This window comes from Ambystoma mexicanum, chromosome 6p (assembly GCF_040938575.1).
Source record: "Ambystoma mexicanum isolate Mex_15411 chromosome 6p, UKY_AmexF1_1, whole genome shotgun sequence".
In the NCBI taxonomy this organism is placed as follows: Eukaryota; Metazoa; Chordata; class Amphibia; order Caudata; family Ambystomatidae; genus Ambystoma; species Ambystoma mexicanum.
Genome location: NC_090935.1, coordinates 1,252,641,423 through 1,252,662,277, shown reverse-complemented (window position 1 = coordinate 1,252,662,277; position 20,855 = coordinate 1,252,641,423). Strand labels below are relative to the sequence as shown.

The 20,855-nt window shown below is 47.7% G+C and overlaps 1 protein-coding gene across 5 annotated transcripts in view; it reads left to right on the top strand.

The window, feature by feature from the left end:
* Positions 1 to 20,855, top strand: part of VPS13A (vacuolar protein sorting 13 homolog A) — a 2,994,934-nt gene that overhangs the window by 2,014,809 nt on the left and 959,270 nt on the right. For all 5 annotated transcript variants that reach the window (XR_011280366.1, XR_011280367.1, XM_069625905.1 and 2 more), the window contains one exon: positions 20,341 to 20,474. Coding sequence is in view for 3 of the 5 variants with exons in the window: in XM_069625905.1 (XP_069482006.1) it covers positions 20,341 to 20,474 (134 nt within the window). In the remaining 2 variants the exon portion in view is untranslated. The remainder of the gene's footprint in view (positions 1 to 20,340; positions 20,475 to 20,855) is intronic.

Sequence of the window (20,855 nt, the reverse complement as noted above, 5' to 3'; positions counted from 1 at the left end):
TTCATAAAGCTCTTCAGAGAAAGATCATGACAAACTGGGAAACCCCAGATGTAATACCAGCAGTAAATAAAAAACTGTCTGCAAAGTACAGGGTATCTTCCACAGACCCAGAGTTCTTGTCTAAACATCCATCCCCAGAAAGTCTGGTGGTACAAGCAGCATCCTCTACCGATGTCAAGACGGCTTATCCTACAGTCCCACAGCACAGGGACGATAAAAAATATGATGCTATGGCAAAGAAAGTCTTTTCAGCATCTAGCATGGCGTTAAAGTCTGTTAATGCTACTTGCACCCTTGCTAGGTTCAGCCATACACTTTGGGAGTGTGCTTCTACAGCGGCTGACTGCATCCCGGAGGGAGAAGAAAGGGATAAGTTCCAGAATATTATACAGGACGGTAAAGACGCTATGCGCGAATCCCTCCAGACGGGCATTGATTCGGCTGACAGTATCAGCAGAGCAATGGCGGCAAGTACATCAACCAGGAGGTTCGCTTGGTTGAGAAAGTCGGGTTTTGCCCCAGATGTGCAAGCCAGGCTCTTGAACATGCCATTTGATGGCTCTTCTTTGTTCGGGAAAAAGGCGGATGACAGTTTAGAGAAACTGCAAACTTCAAAAGCAGCAAAATCCCTAGGAGCTGCAATCCGTCAGACTCCTTTTCGTCCCACGGGAACCTCTGCGAGGGTCAAATCCTTTCGCTTCTACTCCGCATTCGGAAGAGGTAGAGGACGACCGGCTCAAAGGGGTCAAAGAAGAACTACCCGAGGTGGACGGGGTAGATATTCTAAAGCCGCAGCAACAGCAGGTGCCTCTTTACCATCGGCATCTGCATCAGCCGCCCCAAAACCACTCTGAGGACTCCCCTCACAGGACACCTGTAGGAGGCAGGTTGACTCAACATCTGACGGTATGGCAGGCTATCACGTCAGATGCTTGGGCATTGGAAACAGTCGCCCAAGGTTACTGCCTGCCTTTCCTAAGTATACCTCAGTGTCATCCACCGGGGATCAGCTCTCAGAAAGCTCCAGATCCGCTCCTCTTGCAGGAAATTTTGGACCTGCTAGAGAAAGGTGCCATAGAACCGGTACCTGTAGCGGAGAGGAACAAGGGCTGGTATTCCCCTTACTTTCTCATTCCGAAGAAAGACGGAGGACTGAGACCCATCTTGGACTTGCGAGAATTGAACAAATTCCTCAGGAAAGACAAATTCAAGATGGTCACTCTTTCTCAGATCCTCCAGGCCCTTCAGTTTCAGGACTGGTTGGTATCTCTGGACCTTCAGGACGCTTATTTCCATGTGCCTATCCATCTCAAACACAGGAAATACCTGAGGTTCGCAATTGGCAACTCTCACTATCAATTTCGAGTACTGCCATTTGGGCTGACCTCCGCCCCGAGGGTCTTCACCAAGTTAATGTCGGTAGTGGCTGCAAGTCTAAGGAGGGAAGGGATTCACGTCTACCCCTACCTGGACGATTGGCTGATCAGGGCTGTTTCTCCGGAGCAAGCTCAGATCCAGCTAAATCACGTGTGCTACTCCCTTCACAAACTGGGCTTCTCCCTCAATTTAAAGAAGTCTCAAATGATACCATCGCAGAGACTCCAGTTCATAGGAGCGATCCTGGATACTTCCCTGGGAAAAGCCTCGCCACCAGAGGTGAGGGCTCAAGATATTCTACAGATGGTTACCAAGTTCCAACATGCCCAACGTCTCCCAGCCTTCGACTTTTTGAGGTTGCTAGGCCTCATGGCATCCTGCATTTTCCTTGTGCCAGAGGCTCGCCTGAGAATGAGATCCCTCCAGTGGGCACTGAGGACTCAGTGGTCACAATTCTCAGGGAGAATGACAGATCTTCTTCAGGTTCCCGGCAGGGTGGCTCGAGACCTTCAGTGATGGGCCTGTCAGGAGAACATTCTGAAAGGAGAACAGTTTTGGCAACCCTGGCCGGAGATAACAGTAGTCACGGATGCCTCACTCACGGGGTGGGGAGCCCACGCCAACGACTTGACCATCAGCGGTCGTTGGTCTCCATCGGAGTCCAGACTACACATCAACCTGTTAGAGCTGAGAGCCATCAGACTTGCGTTGAAGGCTTTCCTGCCAGCTGTACAAGGGAAGAACGTCCTGATAATGACGGACAACACGGTGGCCATGCACTACCTCAACAAAAGAGGAGGCGTAGGATCACTACCCCTGTGCAGAGAGGCGATGCAGCTCTGGTTTTGGGCAATCCAAGAAGGAATCTCTCTATCGGCAGTTCACCTGCGGACGCTCTGAGCAGGCAGAACACAGTCTCCCACGAGTGGGAGCTAGCTCAGGAAGTCCTTCAAGAGATCTTCGCCCTTTGGTGAACCCCTCAGGTAGATCTGTTCGCCACCAGCCTAAACAGGAAATGCGACCTGTTCTGCTCAAGGGAATTTCCTCCAAGAGGAGCTCTGGGAGACGCGTTCATAGTGGACTGGGAGTTTCCGCTTCTGTACGCGTTCCCACCGGTCCCTGTCATTCCTCAAATGATCAGGAGGTTGAGAAGATTCCGGCGAACCATGATCCTAATTGCCCCGGATTGGGCCAGGAGAACGTGGTACCCGGACCTTCTAGACTTGTCCATCTGCCCTCCAATTCGACTTCCGCTCAGAGAGAACCTACTCTCACAGAAGGGAGGTCAGGTTCTCCATCCAGACATCAAAACCCTCAACCTTCACGCTTGGCTTCTGAACGGCTGAGGTACAAGGATTGGGACCTCCCTGATGATGTTATGGAGGTGTTGCTTTCGGCAAGGAGGCCAGCAACAAAGTCTTTATACCGCTGCCGTTGGAACAGATTTTGCAGCTGGTGTAGAGAACAGAATATCGACCCATTTTCATGTGGTACACCAATGGTTTTGTCCTTCCTACTATATTTGGCAAATTCAGGCCTTCAAGTTGGCACCATTAAGGGCTATCTCGCAGCGCTATCTATCTTTAAGCGTACTGCGGAGGAACCATCCTATTTCAAATTACCCTTGGTAATACAGTTTCTAAAGGGGTTAACCAATGTTTATCCCCCAAGACCATTCCGAATTCCCCTATGGGATTTAAACTTAGTACTAACTTTCCTGATGGGTACACCTTTCGAACCTCTCCATTCTTGTTCGTTAAGATTCCTTACCCTTAAGACTGTTTTATTAATAGCACTTACATCTGCTAGAAGGGTGAGCGAATTACAAGCTCTTTCTTGTAAACCCCCTCATACTATCTTTCACTAAGACAAAGTTGTCCTGCAAGTGAAGCCTAATTTCCTCCCAAAGGTAGTTTCTGAATTCCATATCTCTCAGAAGATTACCCTACCATCTTTCTATCCTCCTCCTCACCCGGGGAAAGAGGAAGAGAGGTTACACAGACTAGACCCTAGGAGGGTTTTAAGTTTTTACATTAGTAGACTAGCCAGGATAAGACAGGCAGACCAGCTGTTTGTAGGTTACGCAGGTCACAAGCTGGGGTTACCAATAACTAAGCAGACCATTTCCAGATGGATCATTCTAGCCATTCTGGAATGTTATAAACTGGCAGGGAAAGAGCCCCCTCAAAACCTTAGGGCTCATTCGACCAGAGGTATTGCAGCTTCATCGGCCCTCAAAAGAGGCGTGCCGATTAAAGATATATGTGCGGCCGCTACATGGTCGTCTGTCCATACCTTTACACGTTTTTACAATCTGGATTCCTCCTCTAGTCAAGAGACTAGGTTTGGAAGGGCTGTACTGCATTCTATTCATCAATAGAAGACAGCGCCCTCCTCCGAATATAGAATACTGCTATGGGAGCCTATCTAAGATGAGGAATACGTCGGAGGACACAATCCCTTCGAAGAACAAGTTACTTCTTACCTTGTAACGTTCTTTCGACGGGATGTTCCTCCGACGTATTCCTCATCGACCCTCCCATCCATCCCCGCAGTTCTACTTCCCTTGTTGTTGCAGCTTACGCTCCTTCAGGGTGATTAGTCTAGTCCAGACAGTAATACTGTGGGCTACAAAACGGAACTGAGCAACGGACGCTGCGCGCGGCCTTTATAGGCAGGATGACGTCGAGCGTCGATACGGCGGCTGTCGAAGGACATCGACTCGAGGGACGTCGACGCGCAGCGCCCTCTGGAGAGAAAAAATTTTCCGAGGCCAGCAGAGCTGGAAGGATATATCTAAGATGAGGAATACGTCGGAGGAACATCCCGTCGAAAGAACGTTACAAGGTAAGAAGTAACTTGTTCTTCTCTGGATACTAGATCCAGGCGGGATGCAGTTTGGTAAGGCAGTTTTGAGGTACCTGTTCGCTTCTACCTAAGTTTGAAACATGTGTTTCAGCTCAAGCCAGTGTTCTTGTTTCGGTGGAATCATCCACAAGTATGGAGGCGGGGCATATATGAGTAATTAAAGTTACTCAATGTAGTGACTAGAGTACTCAGTCTTGATTTGTCAAAGGGGATTGAGGTGAGGTGCCACAGGGCGGGGCGTCGGGCATTCCTAATACCGGGGCCGCGCGCTATACTAAATTTAAAGGGGTAGCTCATATTTTTTGCTTCCAAAGGTTCCTGTACCGTCCCCATGTTGGGGAACAACCCCAAGTCCTAAAGACTATGAAAACTCTAGTTACTACGGTGAGTAACTTTCATTTTCTTGAACTATCACCAGCTGCTTAATACAGATTCCTTATATTTGTGCTAGTTATTGTTATTGTTATTTTGCATTTATATAGCGCGTTATATACCATTGGTATGGTCTGAAGGCGCTGGTAGGTTGAACGCCCTTGGGAACCGAGGTTCGGGTCAGTGGAAAGATTAGAGAGGGTCAAGGGTGCGTGTGCGCACCAGGTATGTGTGCAGCTGGTGCGGAATTTCTGTGGTAGCTGCTTCCTAGCGATAGGTGTGGTGGTTGAGGAATCAGGAGTATGTGTTCGGTCTGGCAGGATTATCCAGTCCGAGTGAGGCAGCGTTAGGCCTGACGAGAACGCTTAGCTGGGGGTGAGAAACCAGCAGTGTTTACTTGATGGGGAGTGAGCGGCAGATGTTGATATGAGAACAGATATACCGAATGGTGTCATAGTATCTCTGTGTTCTACTTGAGTGGTGGTGTAAGGAGAGAGTAAGCGTGGGGTGTGAAATGAAGTATGCTCTTACAACGGTTCCTTGCGTTCCACATCAAAGTCTGCACATTACGCAGACCGGTCCGGTCCGTGCGATGTGTTTTGTTTCTCATCTGCTCTTATGCACTATTCATCGGGTCGGCAAATTCTTCCGTATAGCGTACTCCTCCATCTAGCCGTCATCCGCCCTCCGCCGTCATCCGCCCTCCGCAGTCATCCGCTCTCCGCCGTCATCCGCCCTTCATAGACATCCGCCCTCCGCCGCCCTCCACAGACATCCGCCCTCCACAGACATCCGCCCTCCACAGACATCCGCCCTCCACAGACATCCGCCCTCCACAGACATCCGCCCTCCACAGACATCCGCTCTCCACAGTCATCTACCACAGGCATCCATCTTCCACATTCATCCGCCCTGCTCAGTCGTCCGCCCTCCACAGTCATCCGCGGTCCACAGTCATGTTCCACAGGCATACACCCTCCACAGGCATACGCCCTCTACAGTCAACCGCCCTGTCCAGTCATCCGCCCTGCCCAGTCATCCGCTCTCCACAGCCATCCGCTCTCTACAGTCATTCGTCCTCCACAGTAATCCGCCCTCCACAGTCACTTTCTACACATAGCCGCTCTCCATACTCGGACAGCTTTCTACAGTCAATTGGTTTACACACTCATCCGTCACCCCCATTGATTTAGCTCGTATTATTCATCAGGTCTCCAGACCCAACCGTCTTCCAGACGCACTTGTCAACCGCTTTCATCCTCCACATTCATTTATACTTGTCTAGAATCATCTTTATTCATTCGCCCTTCTCACTTATCCGTTCACCCCACTCATCGGCTTTCCAAGCTCGTCCACACTCTATTTTTCTTTTGTCCAGTGATCAATTCGTGTTATTGACTTCACTGTTTAGATCTACATTACTCGTTTTAATTTCTTTTGTGAACATTTGATACAATCCGTTTTTTTTTTTTTTTTTGCTTTTGGTATCGCTTTAGGTGCTTCGCTGGGTCGGTGTTATTTTGATGATGCTAGCACGGAACCGGTTGGTTTACGGAAAGAGCCAGGTTTTCAGTAGTTTGCGGAAAGCTGTTAGCTCCTCGGTTAGCCTGATGTGGGGTGGGAGAGAGTTCCACAGGGTTGGGGCTAGGGCTGAGAATGATGCTCCGCTTAACCTGACTGAGTTAGTCTTAGGAATTACTAGGAGGCCGGCTGTGCTTGATCTGAGGGTGCGAGTGGGGTGATAAGCTATTAGTTTTTCTTGAAGATATTGCGGTCCAGTTTTATGTACTGCTCGATGGGTGAGGCATAAGGTTTTGAAAGCTACCCTAAGGGCTACTGGGAGCCAGTGCAGTGTCTTGAGGGCTGGGGATACGTGGTCTCTTGGACCAAGCGCAAGTAACACTTTGGCGGCTGCGTTTTGTGCTCTTTGAAGTTTGTTCATTTGGTAGGCATGGATTCCGAGGTATAGGGGGTTGCCGTAGTCCAGCCGTGAGATGACGATTGATTGTACCGCAGAGACTCTGTTAGGAAATGATAGATATGGAAAGACGCGCCTGAGGTTTTTGAGGTGGTAGTGGCAGGACTTTGAGACATTGTTGACTTGGCGCGAGAGTCATTGCAAGAGGTGATGCAAGAGGGCTTCCGATGTACTCAAGCAGCACTCAGTCACTACTTTTGTTCATGCTACAGGCATCTGGGCTCTTAACATACTAGTTTTAAACAGTTTTACAAATCTTTACTAACAAAACCACTTCTTCCAAACAAAGCATCTCCTACAATGTCCAAATGCCATCTGGCTTAAAGTCATTCAACTGGTGCATGCCATGTTATATTGGTGACTGACGCCTATGATCACTGTATTTGATGCCTATTCTAAAAACCTTTAATCTTTCTTAGGTCGATAAATGAGTATCAACACAGATTGGGTGATATTGTATGCATATTTTCTCTATAAAAAAGAGCTTAAGCGTAACAATTTATCATTTGGCCTTGGACGTCTGTTTGGATTCAAAGTAATTTAGTGTACTTAGGAACAATGCTATTTGATGGCACTTACTGTTTTGTCGAGGGGTGAAAGGTCGTGTTTCATCGCTTCCTGGGATGTCACTTTGGGGTGGGATCAAATGATATCAATTCTGGTGATGTCCTCAGAGGTCAAGGGTCGTGAGGCGATGGGTGGGCCACTTTTTTGAGGCGAGGGGTCGGCCACTTTTTTTGGGGTGACTGGGCCTATTTCTTGTCCCACTGCGACCCTGCAGAGCATGTGTGCTCTTTCCTTATCGGCCCGCAGTAGGGACCCATTGTCGGTGAAGTTTGCACCCCTCAAGGGCGAAGATTCGTCAAAGTTTCTGGAAAGCCATCTGAGGCCTACTTCGTGCCCTCCAACCATGATGGAGGATAAAAAGGAGGAAAGGACCCTCTTAAGGCTCTGCACCAAATGCGGGCTACGGAACGTCTTTGTGGAGGACAAACATCTGCAATGTCTTTACTGCCTGCACCTGGTCCACAATGAGGATGGGTGCAAGATATTCCTGGGCTTATTGAAGAAGACAAAGAAAGACAGGCATAGCAGGCTGGCGGCATGTCTCAATTCGAGCAAGGCCTCTGCCCCGTGGTCCAAGAAGTGTCATGCCTCGCCCAGGACCGGCCTGTCCGAAGAGCGGTCTCCAACTGGGAAGAGATGAAAGTCCTTTGAGGTCGCCCCATCCGTGGGAGTCCTACATAAGTCCAAGAACCGCAAGTCCAATTCCACCGGGTTCACTGCTGATGCGTGTCCCAGGTTGGATAGGCTGCTATCACCATTGCTGTCTGCCTCCATAGTCAGCCTACCATCGAGCTCCTCCTCAAAGAGGAAGTCATCCACCCCAGCCAAGTTGCGCTCGAAATCAGAAACGTCTAGGCCGAAGGAAGTGAAGAAGCGCAACTCAAGCAGGCTCATCTGGCGCAGCCAAAGTCCTCGTCGATCACTTCGTCGGGTGGCTCCTATGGCGCAAAGGGTATCCCTGGCGCCAAGGTACAACATGGCTGCAGAGGCAGCAGCAAAGGCTGCATTCACCTCTGGGTGGAAGACACCGGTCCAGAACCCGGTTCAAAACCCTCAGGGAGGAAAAGGGGGGTGGGGGAGTGAGGAGAACCAAAACATCCCTCGAAGGTTTGCGTTCAACCGATTGACTACGACAACCAAGAGTCCATTCATATGGTCCACGAGGACGACGATGGCGGCGCAGGGCCTAGTGCTCCATCGTTCCCTCTGCAGCTGAGGGACATAACCATGGACATCCGCAGGCCCTTGATCAGCCTCCATGTAAGAAGAGAAAGTATCATCCAACGCCTCCACATCCGCCTCCTCCATTACGTTGGGCCCCAGCTCCACCAGTGGGACTGGATACGGACATTGGTACAGAGATAGCCATGGAAACCAATGAAGATGAGGATTCCGGCCCGGCAGACAATGAATAACTGCACCCGGACGCCCTTCATAGAGTCTCTCAACCAGACGAGGAGGGATCATTCCACTCGATCTCCAGGGCCTCCGAGCTGTTGCAGCTGGTACACAAGGAAACCAAGAAAGAGGGCTTCTTGTGTCAGCAACGAGAGTCCAAGAGGAAGACGATCATGGTGGTACCCTTTCTGGATGACATTTGGGAGGAAGGCCTAGCCCTCCTGAAGAACCCATGCACGGCTCCAACCAACTGCGACAGGTTGGTGAAGAAATATAGGGTGCCGGACTCTGTGCTTGAGGTCACAACTGTCGCCGGACTTGATTGTGTCGGCTGTTGCAAGGAAACGTTCGGCTAACCCAGCTTCATCATCATCAGTTCCCCTGGACAACGAGGGGAAGAAGATGGATGCCATGGGGAAGAGTGTCATTTATGGCGGAATCCACGATCAAGGCTGCAAATGCACTGACTATCTTGGCCAGATGCGACTGGGAGCTTTGGAACAAGCTGGTCCTGATCCTGGCATTCCTCCCGGACAACAAGAAAATTGATGCTCTCGACATCTTTCAGGAAAGGAAGGTGGTGTCGGACCATGTCATTACGGTGACAGTGGACATCGCCGACACAGGTTTACAGCAGATGAGTAATAGTCTTCCTTCGTCAGCAGGGATTGTTGAAGGCCACAAACTTTCATCAGGACATTCATGTGAAGGTGTTGGACATGCCCTTTGACAGTGAAAATCTGCTCAGGAAGGCGGTTGATGGATTCCTTCAAGCCATAACAGATACAGAGATGGCACGTTCCCTTGGCACTCTTCAGCAGCATCGCTAGTCTTTTTTTCGCTACTCCAGGTGAAAATCGAGCAGATCATCCAAGGGATTCTCCACATCATACAGGCAACCTTCCCTGATACTTCACGCAGGAAGCCTACATGGGTCGCTCCCAGGCCTACGGTAATAGAGGTCAGCGTGGGAGGCCGGCTGACTAGGTGCATCAGCGAATGGAAGAAGATCACGGCCCAGTGACACACATTGGAGGTCCAACGCAGGTACCCACTTATTACACTGGTTCCTCGTTGAAGAAGTGTGACCCATGTTACGGAAAGGGGCGATATAGCTCGTTCCCCAACGGCTCTGGGGCTCTGGAGTCTATTCCAGATACTTTCTGGTAAGAAAGAACGCAGGGGTTTGGAGACCCAACCTGAACCTGCGCATTCTGAACAAGTACCAAAAATTCAGGGTGGTCACGTTGCAGCATGTGTTCGGCCAGCTGGAGAAAGGGCATTTCTTGATGTTGTTGGACTTGGAGGACATGTACTTCTATGTCCCCATCCACAGGAATCATCGAAAGTTCCTACAGTTCGTGGTGCAAGGCCACCACTACCAATTTAAGGCCCTACCATTCAGCTTGAAATCGGACCCAAGAGTGTTTAATAAATGCATGGACCCAGTAGCGGCCCATCTGCGTCTGCAGGGCATACACGTATGCCCGTACCTGGATGATTGGATGATACGCGCCTGCTCTCAGGAACTGGCCGACCAGCACTGAAGTAATGCCTAACGCCATTGCAGAACACACTGTTCCTCAGCGCCAGACTCAACACAGTGGCTTGCCTGGAGTCACCCTCAGAGGAGAGACTAGCAGCCATTCAAGGGAAGGTGCAGCGACTGTCATCGGCAAAGATAGCCACGGTGCCGGCCATCAAGTCATTGCTGGACATGTAGTCCTGCATCTACCTCATCCGTATCTGCAGGTTGCAGATGCGACCCCTACAGGAATTCTTGGATGCACATTGAATACAAGTGTCTGGGAGTTTTGCGGACAAGATCCCTCTCAACGAGGACTGGCGTTAAGAGTGATGGGGTGCTGTGTTGCTTCCTGCCGGCTGGTGTGAAAGTCTGGCGATTCCATCGTTTCTGCGGTTGCTGTATTTCTCTGTCCTGTTTTGAAGCCTTCAGGAGTCTGAGGATATCATGAAAGATACAAGGAAGAAAAGCCTGTTTAATGTCTGCTTGACTTGTCACCTTATGAATGTGTACATCGAGGATCTTCATTAATAATGTTTCTTTTGTCTGTACCTGGACCACGACTTGCCATCTGCCAGTCTTTTTCATCCAAATCCCGTAAGGACTGCCACGAGAGGTTAGTGGCCTGGTTAGCTGAAGGTGCTGGGGCCTCTGACTCGACCTTTGTCTGTAATTATGCCCCTGCCAGGCACAACAAATTCCTAGAATGCACTCCCTAATCAAAAAGGTCAAGGTCTCACGAAGAATCTTCCGATGGGAAGAGGGCGAAACATGGACATGGATCGTACGCTCAGGCTGCTCCGTCGTTGACGATGACGTTGATGTCTTCATCCATGCCGAAGGTCACCTTACTCACTACTACGGTGCCGAGAACGCCTTTGTCTGCAGCTTCGTCATCTAAGCATTCTTTGGAGAAGCAACGCTCGTCCATGACTACAGTTCCTCCATCTACGGCATCCCTGTCGACGGCTCATGGTCAGTCCAAGTCCTTTTTGTCCACAACGACAACACCCATCATCCCGTCAGCGACTCCATCGACCACCTCGTCGACAATCAAATTCATTACTTCGGTCCCATCAACCACCTTGACTACATCTAAACACACTACACCGACTACCTCGTTGTCCTCTAGACCTATCGACACCAAGCGCGTCTTCTTCATGCACAACACCTGCTCAGAGGCCCTTGATCTCCTTTCCAAAGGGATTTCCTATGGACAAGGATGCCCCATTAGCGTTGTCTTACCTATCCAGGCCTACCCATGCTCAGCAACTGTCTTCTCTGGCTCCATATACACCGCCTGCAGCCCCCTGTTCGACCATGGCCTCTCTTTAATGACTGTTACAGAAGTGTGCTGAATCTGACATAGAGGCATGACAAGGAAGAGGCTGTACCTTCCCTTCCAGACATGCCACCACTGGGTCTGAGGCAAGGTCCTTCCCGTCCTAAGCAAGGGCCAGTTCAAACTACTTCAATGAGCATACTTTCTGCTACCCCCCACCCCCCGGATCCCCTCCAGGCTCCTGTAGCTCCTATGCCCTCTGGATCAAGGGGCATGTCTTTGAACATCCTGTCCACTCTACAAACACTGGTTGTTACTCCAACATTGGCTCCCAACTCCACTGTTGCCTTCTCCAGCACAGTCCTATGTGTTTCCTGCGAAGGAAGGGTTGGCTCCGTCAACCCCCTCCAGGCCCCCTCCAGAGGTGCCACTTTTGCCACAAGTCACCCTCACAGTAACGGCCACCTACGACGGCTATACAACAGACAGTTCTCCACATACTCGCTCTACAGACATTTGAGGATCTTGTGCTGGGTGACGGTGAGCCAGCAGATCTACATACGAGAGAGTCGCCTCCTGATGTGATTAGCTCCTTTCATGCCCTCATGTCGCAAGGGGCAAAGCTCTTTCATCTACTCGTCGAGGAGCAGAAAAAGGAGGTATTCCTTTATCAAAGGCAGGTAATCCGCCAGAACGTCAATGATAGCCATTCCAGTACTAGAAGACATCTGGGAGGACGGCCTTTTGGTAATGAGGAATCTATTCTGAGCGCCACCCAAGAAGGATCGCTTTGAGAAGAAGTACAAGTTCCCAGATTCTATGCCCAAATGTCTATGAACGTCACTGTGCCCAGATTCAGCGGCCTCAGCCGCCACTCAGAAGCATTCCGCCAATCCTTCATCCCCTTGCATGTTATCTCCAGACAAGCAAGGCAAACAACTAGACCCTTTCTTAAAAGGGTCTTTTCTACAGCCGCTACCACTATGATCGAGCGATAAACGGAATGAAGCAGTCACACTGCTGCATGAGGGGAAACGGCATCAGATCATGCCATCTCTATTGCTGTTGACATCACGGATATTGGATTCCGCCAGATGGGTATTGGTGCTGTGTTACAATATCAGGTTTGGCTTAAAGCCACCAATGTCTGTCAGTAAGTCCAGTCTAAAGGTGTTGATATGCCATTTCATGGCATTGATTTGTTTGGGAAGAAAGTAGATGAAACCCTACAGGCCATCAAAGCTGACACCAAAGCGGCCCGTTCTTTGGGTACTCTGCAACAGCATCATCATTTCTTGCGATCAGGCAAAGCAAAGTTTTCAAGGACTTCATGGGATTATAGATCCTCCTACTGTCCGCAGATGTCCCACGACGGCCAATCCCAAGATGGTTATAAAGGAAGATTCAGTCTTCTTATAGAGGAAACCAGCTACAACAAGGAATCTCTTCCAGAGGTCAAATGCCAAAGCAAACTTGACCAGGCTCTCGTCCAGACCCCCCACTTCGACAACCAGGGGCACGGCTTGCCAACTTTGTCAGTGGAAATACATCACCACAGACAAGTGGGCGCTATGTATCGTTCAGCAAGGCCATATTCTGCAGTTCATTGGGCCCCTACCCTCCGTTCCTCCCGTCCCAAAGGTGGAAAAACACCTACCGCTGTTATTACAAGAGGTGTAGTGCCTTCTATAAAGGGGCAATCAAAGTTGTACCAATGTACCTGTGGGGCATCGGAGTATACTCCAGATACTTTCTGCTGAGATAAAGTCACAAGGTTGATGACCTAAACTAGACCTCAGAAGACTAAACAAATCAAGTCTCAGACCGTTTGCATGGGAACACTTCAGTACATATTGGACCTGCTGAAAGAAAGGTGACTTCCTTACTTCTCTAGACCTGGAGGATGCATACTTTCATGTGCCCATTCATCAGCGTCACTGACGTTTCCTCTGATCCAAGGTCCACGAAAAACGCTACCAATTCAAGGCTCTGCCCTTCAGCCTAAAATCAGCACCTATGGTGTTCACAAAATGCCTGGCCCCAGTAGCGGCTCACCTCCGACGTTCAGACATTCATGTTTTTTCCCGTTGCTGCGCGCCCTATCATTTCCACTTGCGACACAACACACCAAAGAGACGATCCTATGTGTAACATTGCTGGTTTCTCAATGAACTTTGCAAATTCTTTCTTCCGTCCTGCTCAAAACTCACTGTTCCTAGGCTCGCCGCTCAACACTCTTATGTGCATCACCGCACCTTCAGAAGAGAGGGTGAATACCCTCTTGCACAAATTGCTACATCTGTCGTACCTGCGTATTTCGTCAGTCCTCTCCCTCATGCATTTCATTGATCCCACACTGCAAACTCCGAATGAGACCACTACAGGATTCATGGATGCCCACTTGCAGCAAATATCAGGAACTTGGGACGACAAACTACACCTCAAACCCTCCTTTTTACATGCTCTCCAATGGTGGGGGTCAGCGTCTCAACCTAACTCAAGGATCTTTCACCTTCCTGCACACCAGGTAACAGTCAAAACGGATGACTTCCTAGAAGGGTGGGGCTCTCACATGGGAGAATTCCACGCCAGAGGCAAGTGGTTGCCCAAAGAAAAAGCCCTACACATCAGCGTCCTGGTGCTGAGGGCAGTGTTCGGTGCCCTGAAATCATTCAAGCCTCAATTACAGTACCAGGTGATTTGCGTCTTCACAGACAACACCACCACCATATTCTATATTTGCAAGCAAGGTGGGACCCGCTCTCCGGTTCTGTCTGAAGAGGCCCAGGTATTGTGGACATGGGCGCTAGCGCACAACATGTTCCTACTTCCCTTCCATTTACCAGAGATCCACAATAACATAGCAGATTCACTCAGCAGGGAACGCCACCCACGAATGAGAAGTTCACCAAGTCCAAGTTCTCCACCTCCTCTCTGAATGGGGTTGCCCGGAGATCGATCTGTTCGCCACAGCGATCAACAGGAAGCCCACCAGCTTTGCAAGCAGCTTTCTCCAAGAGGAAAGCCTGGGGGACGCATTTTCTTTCCCATTATTGTCTGTTCCTTTATGCTTTTCCCCTGATTCCTCTGCTACCTCGAGTTCTCAATAGACTCAAACTTAGCTGCTGCATGATGATCCTGCTATCCCTGACTTGGCTGTGCCAAATTTGGTACTCCGGCATATTAACCACGACCCAGCGTCCCTCAGCTTGATGGCCTGGCTCCTGCAGCCCTAGAATTCAGGACCCTACTGTTTGCTCCAGACTGCAGAAATATCTTGGGCAGGGCAAGAGCGCCATCTACATTGTCCTGCTACAGAAGCAAGTGGAAGGGCTTTACGATATGGTGTGCAACTCAACACGTTCAGGCCGCAGACATCTTGCCATACCTCCTGTCATAGGTACATGTGCGTGTAGCACACTCTATCAAGGTGCATTTAACAGCCATCTCACACTAAACGCGTGCCCCGGGTAGACCTTCCGTCTGATCCCAAAGGTTGGTGAAAAAATTCCTCAAAGGACTGTTTTGCATTTTTCCTGCTGTCAGAGCTCCTACTCCAGCTTGGGAACTCAACGTAGTCCTGTTGAAGCTAATGGGCCTTCCATTCAAGCATCTGCACAGAGCATCCTTAAAGTTTATCTCCTGGAAGAGAGCATTCTTAGTTGCCATTACTTCAGCCAGACGAGCGGGTGAACTACAAGCCCTCTTCTTAAAGCCTTCTTACTTGACTTTCCATTAGTCTAAGGTGGTCCACTGTATGAACCCCTCCTTCATGCCAAAGGTCCCTTCTGCGTTCCACCTTAATGATCCCTTGATTCTGCTAGTGTTATTTCACTCTCCTTCATCTCCAGCGGAGCGATCTTTACATTCCCTAGTTGTCGTCCAAGCCCTCAAATTCTCGCACTGAAGAATTTTTATAAGTTATCACAATTGTTTGTAGCCTTCGGACCACTCGGCAAGGGCAACGCTTTATCCAAGTGAGCTGGCTGTCGGCATGCATTTCCTGCTGTCATCGTCTGGCCAACAGGCCCCTTCCAGGGAGACCGAGAGCACTCAACGAGATCTGTGGCTTCTACTATGGCATTGCTGTCCGGTGTTCCCTGCTCGTCATCTACAGGGCTGCCACATGGAGGTCTGTCTATACCTTCACATGGTTCTACTGCGTTGATAGGGATTCCAGGGAGGAGTCCTTAGTCGGCCAGGCACTGCTTTCAACCTGTTGGCATGAGGTGAGTGTTCCAGAGGTGAGTAGGTCACTTCTGTTGAGCTGTGCCTATGCCCATTTTGGTTGTGTATATATAATGCTGTGTAATCGTATTCAAAAGCAGGTGTATCCATGAAAGATTCAGTGCTGGAGAAGCAATAAGTGACTTACCTGTAACTCCTGTTCTCCAGCATTGGTAACTTTCATGGATTCCCATGTGTCCCTCCCACCTATCCCTCTCTGACTCTTCTTGGTTGCCACTGCCACATACGTGCGCTACCAAATCTGGAGATGGCCACCAGGGGAGGAGCTAAGGGGACCTGTCTAATTGGCTCTGGGCGAAATGAACCAAAATGACTCTACTAGAGCATTAAAGTGACAAGCAGTTTTGAAATGTAAACTGCTTTAATGTTACTGAGGATTCCCAGCCTGACAACAGGGAATTTTCAAGAGCATGTGAATCCATGAAAGATACAAATGCTGGAGAATAGGAGTTACAGGTAAGTAATTTATTACTTACTCCACAGCTATTAGGGAGTGCCTCCCATAGCTCCACCACAGGAGGCCATCTTCAGATTGCTTAATGCACGTCACAGTGAAATTTGAGGTCTGTTTGGTTTACCCACTTCAAATGAATTAACTACAGTAGATCTCTTCTGATTAAAGCTTTCTGAGGGTCAGCACAACATAATACATCATGCTATGTGTTCCAGTAATTTATCAAGTACATGATATTGCAAGAATGTTTTATTATCTGAACAGTTTATACTGTATGCTTTATAGGGTTATGGCAGCATTTACTGTGCAGTTATTTCTATTTTCTTTCAAAATGTTTGTAATTATACATCCTGGATGTTATCACTTGTTATTTGCTTATCTCCGATTCGACCTAGCTTCATATTTTCATTATTGCATAGTAATACATCAGTACGTAGGATGCCTCATTTTATTGTATTTGACTCACTGTTCTAACCTACTCATGTGCGTGGTCAAAATTGTGTGGCATTTGTGAGAAAATCCTGAGTAATCCTCACAGAATCCCTGCCTAAAGTCTCCTCGCAGGTGGCCAGGGGAAGGCAGATGCTTCCTGATCCTAACCCTGGGAGTGGTATTAACCGGAGGATCACCTGGGAGGAGAAGGCCCTAGGGGAATAGAGGGTTATGCTAGGAGAAGTCTGGTACTCAACTTCAAAGGGTGAGATATCCAAGATGCCAGAATATCTAATGGCTTGATGTCAGAATCAGATGCCCTTTCCTAAAGGTACTCAACATATTGGTACTGAAAGCCATTATGGTCAATTTAAGGATCAGAACATCAATACCCTCCCTTTTGAGAAATAGGTTCTTTCCTCTGGTTTAAACTGTGAAACCAAGAAACAAACAATATCTTCAACTCCTTTATCTAGAGGTTTTGAAGACAGAATGGGTTAGGTAAAACTAAAACCGAAATATGTGATGAAATGAAGAATGAGAATGTTGGGGATTTCAAGTCCCATAATGCCAGAAGTACTGGGACGAGGAAGAAGAGCTCGAAGGCAATTCACAGTCTAGTGTTCCTAACAATCTACACCTGAGTCGGAATTTTGACTATTTGAATCCCCCTCAGGAGCAGGTGCAAGGAAGTAGCAGTAGTAGCAACAGAAGAAGTTATCTGTGGCCGTGTATGCAGCTGGGGTAGAACATGACGCTGGGACCACCGCTGTGCCTTTGGCAGTTAATGGTGCTGAGAGAGCATGAGCAGGAGAAGCCCGAACTGCACAGGTCACGCAGCGGGAAGTGCTGTGGTTGCAGGTTGCCCTGTGGGATAGAGGAGCTCTCTGCTCATTGGGTCTGTCTCTGGTAGCTGGCAAGCACCAAGAAATGATAAGAGCAACATGAGATCATAACAGGAAAGGCACAGAACTGCAACCGGAGCTGTCAGGCGCTCCAAGTCTGGCGAGGAAAGAAGTGGCAGCAGCGTGAAGTGCTGATGCTCAGCGAGAGACCGGTGAGTTGGCCTTGGACAGTTGACAATGGGGCGCTCCATTGTAAACTGCTAGCTGCATACATACCCTTTGAATATCGAACTGATGATAGAAAGTCTTTTGACTTAATGCACATGCTGAGATAAACGGAAATAAGAACGTTTATAACTATCACTATCCAAGTAAGGAAAGAGTGACATTTAACAAAGTCTTTAATTACCATTGCCCGAGGAAGGAGGGGCAGTATTAAACCCACAGAGTGACCACCATTGTCAAAGTACAGCGGATGCAGCATTAGAACAAAACTGCCACCACTATTGCCAAAGCAAAGAGGAGACAATACATGAATCCCATAACAATCAGCATTGCCTAAGCCAAGACAAGGTCATTAGAAGGAAAAGGGGAAACAGCTTTCTTGGAGAAAGTAAGTTGAATCAACAGTTCCCTGATGTGATAGTAGAATCCCAGAGTTGGCAGGAAAGTTACCCTCCTTGGGGGAGAGTGTTAGATGGGAGAGGAGCATAACCTGCATTGCATGTTGCCAATCAATCATTGGAACAGACAACATCAATGGGTGTTGCATCCTTATGGAAGAAGTTGTGAATTTTACTGTTGTTGAAAGTCAAAGACTTTACTGATGTTATGAAGTGAACCACACCACAGAGTACTTGTAGGAGTGTTACGAGATTCATACTGCCAGGAGAGTACACCAGCATAGAGATTGTTGATGGTAGTCCTGGCAGGTTAGTGAACCAGGAGGAGAAGACCATTGAAGTACTGCATTGTGGTGAAAGGTTGTGGTGGAAAGAAAGTCGCAACTCCACTAATGTTTTTGAACTGCGGTAAAACCATCCTGATGAAAACATTGTTGTGTATAAAGAAGTGGTGAGAAATCCTATTGAAATATTAATTGGAAGAATAATAAACTTTGTTGGATTATAATACAATCACAATATCAAGTGAAACCCTCCAGAAGTAAAGGAACCTTGTGTTGGAAACAGAACTTGGCTATTAGGATAAACGTTTCCATGTTACCTTTTGAAGTAGAATCTGACTATCTGAGTGAACTTTATTCATTGGAACTTTTTATTTGAAAATTCTGCTTTGATCCTGGGCAAGGGGATCCGACTCTGGGTACAAGAATAATTATTGTTTATTATTAATTATTATTTTGTTGAAATTGAACAGCCATATGAATACCTGAAATGTTTTTGTTGTATGCATATGTGTGAGGGACAGATATCCTTGTATATTAGCGTGTTTTCCTTTAGTCTTAGTTTCATAGGCAGGGAAACCCACGTTAAGTTAGGCAAAGCGAGGCATTTATCAAACCCTTTTGAGTTAATAAATGGCTTCCTGTAAAAAAAAAAAACCTTTATCAAGTTGTCCGCTTCGCATTTCTGACCCTCACACATTCTAGAAAAAAAACAGTAATAGTGTTTTGTGGAGTATTTATGATTCTCTGTTATGATCACAATGCATTAAGTTTAAAGAAGCACAATGGACTCTTACCTTTGTGTGGCTGTCTGCCAATTTGTGGAAAAATGGTGAGCCTTCCACACTACAAACGGGTCCCCAAAAAGTGGGTTACCGAGCCCGGCACGGGAGTCTGGTAAACCCTCCTGGGGAATAAAACCCAATGATGTTCAGGTTCATTGCACCCCGAGGGAGATTGAGCAGTAGTTCACTTGATGGTTGCATTATACAGGACTCCAGAAGTGCTGCTTGCAAAGTGCTGTGAGCAAATGTCCAAAGAATACTTACATTCCCAGAAGGTCTCCTGAATAAAGGGGAGAGCCTGAAAGTCGAGAGGAAAAAAGAAACTAAGGCTGTTTCCATGATTGAAAGAACTAAAAGTCAAGACGTTGTCAATATCTCCTCTACTGAACGGAGTATCGCTGATCGGTGAGTGCACAGATCAGCGATAAATGCTGCAGAGGGCTCGGATCGGCAAGAAAATAATCATGAGCTGAGCTGTGACAGTTGCACTCGCAACTAGAAAGGGAGAGCATCTTGGATAGGGGAAATGAGACTCTGTAATACTGCATGGGGGTCAGTAGAGCAGTGGACGCGCTGCCAGTGATGACATAAGGCAGCGCAGCCAATATGAAATGTACTAGTCATTGTATTGCAGGAGCACGAATAACACTGCATAGTCATAAAAGTACAATTTGGTGAACGTGTTGCTCGAAATAATTACAATTTTCTGGAAACACTGGGGAACGTGTTTCACAGAAGGGAGTAAGGAATCCAGACATCCTGCGAAGATAGAACATGGGAAGGAAAAGAAAACAGGAGGAAGGAGGGAGCAAGATGGGATGGGGAAACAGATATAAAAGAGAAAACTAGGATAGCCAAGGGAGACCAAAGAGAATAGTGCTGCAGTAATAGTAGCGCTGCAAATGGGCGGAAAGTGGCAAGATTTACCTCCAGCTCAAAGCTGGAGGTAAATCTGTTACTTTCTGCCCAAACTCTGGATTGGGCGGAGCGGTAATGCAGCATTAATAGCGTTAGCGCCGTATTTTTACCGCTCCGCCCAACCTGTGATGAGGCCCCATGTAGAGTAGCAATTCATGATAATCTCAGTTTTTCACAATGTTATGTTTATGCATTTAACTTTCTTACTGTCTCACAAATGGTTGTCAACACGTTAGATGGGAAAGAATGGTAATCTTTGACATTAAATATTTGAGAACTCACTTATGTCACTAGATATATATGTATATTTTAAGTAACCAATTGTGCACATTGATTGGTATAATTGTGTACTGAACAACTATCTTAATATCTTGTCTTTTTTGCTAGTTGGGTGGCATCCTCGTGGATGTTAACCTGGCTGAACATTCTACAGTGGTCACTTTCTCGGATTATCATGCTGGCGCAGCACCTTTCCTTTTGATTAATCATACTAAATCAGAGATTCTCAAGTACAAGCAAAGGTAAGGTTCCTACTCATTCTTATCCAAGCATTGCCATTTATACTATGACCCCTGTCTAACATTTACATATGATACCCACTGAACCCTGAATCTTAATATATAAATAATGTCTTTCATCAGCCGGTGGCCTAATTATTGCATTCATTCACAAGTATTGTACACTGTTTCAAATGTGACTGTATTTAATTAGGGGAAATGGCAAATTGACCACAGAAGCATAGTTTAATATTGCTGTGAGGAAATTGTCCAGTTTGTCTGATAAATGTTTTACTTATGTGCTGCATATTATTGCTACAAAGAGAAGGTTGAAATTAATTGTTTTGTTCAAATTACAGAGCTTTCATTATGTGGCATTTTAATACAAGAATGTATAATATCCTA